Source organism: Sander vitreus, unplaced genomic scaffold (genome assembly GCF_031162955.1).
Source record: "Sander vitreus isolate 19-12246 unplaced genomic scaffold, sanVit1 ctg215_0, whole genome shotgun sequence".
Lineage (NCBI taxonomy): Eukaryota > Metazoa > Chordata > Actinopteri > Perciformes > Percidae > Sander > Sander vitreus.
In genome coordinates, this window is record NW_027595407.1 from 187,501 (window position 1) to 192,500 (window position 5,000).

Consider the following 5,000-nt stretch of genomic DNA (forward strand, 5'->3'; position numbering starts at 1 on the left):
AACAAGTTTTCAAGATTTTTATGATTGTGTGTGTGTGTGTGTGTGTGTGTCTCTGTGTGTGTGTGTGTGTGTGTGTGTGTGTGTGTGTGTGTCTGTGTCTCTGTGTGTGTGTGTGTGTGTGTGTGTGTGTGTGTGTGTCTACCCCGGCCGACACTCTGTGTGTGTGTGTGTGTGTGTGTGTGTGTGTGTGTGTGTGTGTCTGTGTGTGTCTGTGTCTGTGTGTGTGTGTGTGTGTGTGTCTCTGTGTGTCTCTGTGTGTGTCTGTGTGTGTCTCTGTGTGTGTGTGTGTGTGTCTGTGTGTGTGTGTGTGCGTGTGTGTGTGTGTGTGTGTGTGTGCGGGTGCGTGTGTGTGTGTGTGTGTGTCTGTGTGCGTGTGTGTGTGTGTGCGTGTCTGTGTGTCTGTGTGTGTGTCTGTGTGTGTGTCTGTGTGTGTGTGTGTCTGTGTGTGTGTGTGTCTGTGTGTGTGTGTGTGTGTGTGTCTCTGTGTGTCTCTGTGTGTGTCTGTGTGTGTCTCTGTGTGTGTGTGTCTGTGTCTGTGTGTGTGTGTGTGCGTGTGTGTGTGTGTGTGTCTACCCCGGCCGACACTCTGGCGTTCTCCAACCGGAGGCGTGTCCAGACCGCCGGGTGCCTGGCGACGAACCGCCAATCAGAGCAGACCTCGGCCGCACGCAGCAGAGAGCGTACGTCCAAATACGGAAACACGCAGAAAAGTCCCGCCCTCAGCCTCAAGGTGTCCGCCCCAAGCTGCCTGTCGCCGTGACGACGGGACGGGGTGGAGCAGAGGGAGGAGGGGCTCTCTGCAGGAGAGGAGGGAGAGAGACGAATATATATATTTATTTAATTTAAATACGTTAAATACACGTTCCTAATCCTTTGGGGCCTAAACTTAGCCGCCATTGTTGTAGCTGTATATCCTTCTAGCCTCAACTAGGGATGTAAGCGAGCGTCCACAACGCGTAGCTCCTATGGCGCCATTCTGATGCTACCAAGCCATCACCTCCCGTTAGCATCCCGTTAGCATCCCGTTAGCATCCCATTGACTCCCATTCATTCTGACGTCACTTTGACAGAGAATACCTTTACATCTGAAGCGTTTAAAGACTCTATTTGTCCGTTGTTTATTTCTAAAGAAACACGACAACGTATAAAAGGCTCCATTACCTTGTAGCTCACGTTATGGCTCCGTAGCAGACGTTTTTATAACAATAGGCTAACGATTGGGTCATAACCACGAGACTTCCTGTCTCATAGTAGAGGAGTTACCGTATAGTACAGGAGAAGCTCTCAGGCAGTTTGGACTTCCATCAGCTGTTTAAGTGTAATGACTAATGTTAACTATCATTTTAGTGATCAATAATGAGCCTGTGTCTATGTTATCTCCTTACATATACCTACGCTCTCCGTCTCTGCTAGATTGGGAATGATTGAGATTTCTCTTGGCACAGCTACCAGAAGACTTCCAACTTTCAGACAGGTTGCTCACGTCACATCTACGTCTTCAAGCTCAGTTGGAGGCTGCTCAGTAACGCTCAGCCATCACCGGGAAAGAGCTTCTAACGTCCTTCACTGGTCTCCACCTAAGTCTACGGCGTCGCTTTGTTCATTTCTTATACGGTCTATGGCTGAACAGGTGACGACAGCGCTGTGACGTCAAAGTCATTAGTAAACACTGCAAGATGGCTACGGATGAACACCAGTTGTTTGAAACGGCTTTGGCCGCTACAATGAAGGAGTTAGACTTGGCTTTTTATCTAAAAGAGGAACAGAAGACGGCGATCCAATCGTTCCTTTGCAAGAAGGATACGGCAAGAGGAGCGCTGGCAGTAGCAAGAAAAACTAAACCAATCAGCTGCCTACACCGTGTTATCCTCCTGCTAGCGTTAGCACCCAACAGGCTTAAACAGGGCAGGTTTTAAACCTGTTTTTAGCCTCTAAACATGCTCGAAATGTCATTACCAGAGCTCCCCATGTGCAGTGATTCCTTCTGAGGGAACACAGGGAATCTGACTGGAATATTGGATTGTATGTTCGACAATCGACTAGTGTTGACTTGACCGGAAAACAGGAAACAAACAGAGCTATGTGCTGGCAGGATTAACAACGTTTATGCCTTTGTCACATCTACAGCAGTCAGATTCACAGTGTTCCCTCCGAAGGAATCACTGCACATGGGGAGGCACTTGTAATGACATTTCGAGCATGTTTAGAGGCTAAAAACAGGTTTAAAACGTGCCCTGTTTAAGCCTGTTGGGTGCTAACGCTAGCAGGAGGATAACACGGTGTAGGCAGCACTGATTGGTTTAGTTTTTCTTGCTACTGACAGCTCTTCACATTTACACACAACAGAGCTACGTGTTGGAATAGACCGTAATTCTCCTTTAATCTACCAGTTAGCTCCTCTGGTAGCTAAGAGTTTAATCTACCAGTTAGCTCCTCTGGTAGCTAAGAGTTTAATCTACCAGTTAGCTCCTCTGGTAGCTAACAGTTTAATCTCCCAGTTAGCTCCTCTGGTAGCTAACAGTTTAATCTCCCAGTTAGCTCCTCTGGTAGCTAACAGGTTAATCTCCCAGTTAGCTCCTCTGGTAGCTAAGAGATTAATCTCCCAGTTAGCTCCTCTGGTAGCTAACAGTTTAATCTACCAGTTAGCTCCTCTGGTAGCTAACAGTTTAATCTACCAGTTAGCTCCTCTGGTAGCTAACAGTTTAATCTACCAGTTAGCTCCTCTGGTAGCTAACAGTTTAATCTCCCAGTTAGCTCCTCTGGTAGCTAACAGTTTAATCTCCCAGTTAGCTCCTCTGGTAGCTAACAGTTTAATCTACCAGTTAGCTCCTCTGGTAGCTAACAGTTTAATCTCCCAGTTAGCTCCTCTGGTAGCTAAGAGTTTAATCTCCCAGTTAGCTCCTCTGGTAGCTAACAGTTTAATCTACCAGTTAGCTCCTCTGGTAGCTAACAGGTTAATCTACCAGTTAGCTCCTCTGGTAGCTAAGAGTTTAATCTACCAGTTAGCTCCTCTGGTAGCTAACAGTTTAATCTACCAGTTAGCTCCTCTGGTAGCTAACAGATTAATCTACCAGTTAGCTCCTCTGGTAGCTAAGAGATTAATCTCCCAGTTAGCTCCTCTGGTAGCTAACAGGTTAATCTCCCAGTTAGCTCCTCTGGTAGCTAACAGTTTAATCTACCAGTTAGCTCCTCTGGTAGCTAACAGTTTAATCTACCAGTTAGCTCCTCTGGTAGCTTAGCGTATGGGGCTTAGCGAAAACCCACGTGATTGGTCGTAGTGTTATCCAATTGCGTGCAGTGAAGGATCCGCAGGAAGTGTTGGCAACCAGCTTGGAAAATAAAATGAAATGAAACCAGTTTACCTGAACCAGGTGTGTGTGTCCTGGAGAAGACAAATCTCCTCATCTCAGCGCTGCTCCAGAACCCCTCTTCTTCCTCTTCCTCTTCATCTTCCTCTTCCTCTTCAGTGCTGTAGTGGCGACGGTTTCTTTTGCTCCACGTTCTCCCACATCCTCCGTCCCCCCCCCCCCAGCCGGGACTCTCTTGGCGCGTCCAGGGCGGCGCGTAGTGTTGGGGGGGGAGCAGCCCCCCCTCGCAGTCCCAGCTGCCTGAACCCAGAGACAGAGTCCTCATCCGACCCGTCAGTCCACTGAGACACCCAGAAGAGAGGGGAGACATTAGTGTGTGTGTGTGTGTGTGTGTGTGTGTGTGTGTGTGTGTGTGTGTGTGTGTGTGTCTCTGTGTGTGTGTGTGTGTGTGTGTGTCTCTGTCTCTGTGTGTGTGTGTGTGTGTGTGTGTGTGTGTGTGTGTGTGTGTGTGTGTGTGTGTGTCTGTCTGTGTGTGTGTGTGTGTGTGTGTGTGTGTGTGTGCGTGTGTGTCTGTGTGTGTGTGTGTGTGTGTGTGTGTGTGTCTCTGTGTGTGTGTGCGTGTGTGCGTGCGTGCGTGTGTTTGTGTTAGTTTTTACGTGGGGCATTAAAATGACGGAGAAAAGGAGTTCTTGAGTTGTTGTCTACACAGCTAATGCTTGTGATGTGTTCAGGTACCTGTCGGGATGTTGGCCGTGCGGCTGATCTCCCAGTCTGCCGGAGGCTGAAACACTGCAACTCCGCTGGAGGAGGATTCAACGATGAAGGAGGAGGAAGAGGAAGAGGAAGAGGAGGGATGACATGAGAGGAGAAACACTTCCTGTTGTCCTTTTACAAACTTTCTCTATCAGAAATTTTGGGTTTCTTTCAACCAAATTGTCCAAAAAAAGATAACGTGGACGGTAAATAATCAGTTCACTACTTTCACTGGACGCGTGTCTTCCCGTCAACAACTTTGTTTTGGGTCAAAATTTGAAATTAAAACTTTTTTTTCAACGTTTTGGTCACTTTGTTCAACGTTTTGGTCACTTTTTTGGTCACTTTGTTCAACGTTTTTGGTCACTTTTTTCAACGTTTTTCAACGTTTTGGTCACTTTTTTTGACATTTTTGTCACTTTGTTCAACGTTTTTGTCACTTTTTTCAACATTTTGGTCACTTTTTTCAATGTTTTGGTCACTTTGTTCAACATTTTTGTCACTTTTTTCAACATTTTGGTCACTTTTTTCAACGTTTTGTTCACTTTTTTCAACGTTTTTGGTCACTTTGTTCAACGTTTTTCAACGTTTTGGTCACTTTGTTCAACGTTTTTCAACGTTTTTGGTCACTTTGTTCAACGTTTTGGTCACTTTTTTCAACGTTTTGGTCACTTTGTTCAACATTTTTGTCACTTTTTTAAACGTTTTGGTCACTTTTTTCAACGTTTTGGTCACTTTTTTTAATGTTCTTTTATCTTTTTTGTTTTTGTTTTTAAATGCTATGAAATTGACTAAAACACATCAGAAAAATTGACAAAAAATTCAAAAAGTGACAAAAACATTGGGAAAAGTGAGAAACAGTTTTAAATTCTGACCCAGAAAAACTAAAAGTTGCAGGTCGACGGGAAGACAACAGGAGGGTTAAATGTGTGATGTACA

At 45.7% G+C, this 5,000-nt stretch overlaps 1 protein-coding gene across 1 annotated transcript in view; it reads right to left on the reverse strand.

Annotated features, from left to right (window-relative positions):
- Positions 1 to 5,000, reverse strand: part of LOC144513335 (F-box only protein 41-like) — a 15,632-nt gene that overhangs the window by 6,363 nt on the left and 4,269 nt on the right. Inside the window, exons 7-9 of the mRNA XM_078244379.1 lie at positions 4,044 to 4,108; positions 3,363 to 3,649; positions 574 to 797 (exon numbers count right to left, since the gene is read on the reverse strand). Coding sequence (XP_078100505.1) covers positions 574 to 797; positions 3,363 to 3,649; positions 4,044 to 4,108 — 576 coding nt within the window. The remainder of the gene's footprint in view (positions 1 to 573; positions 798 to 3,362; positions 3,650 to 4,043; positions 4,109 to 5,000) is intronic.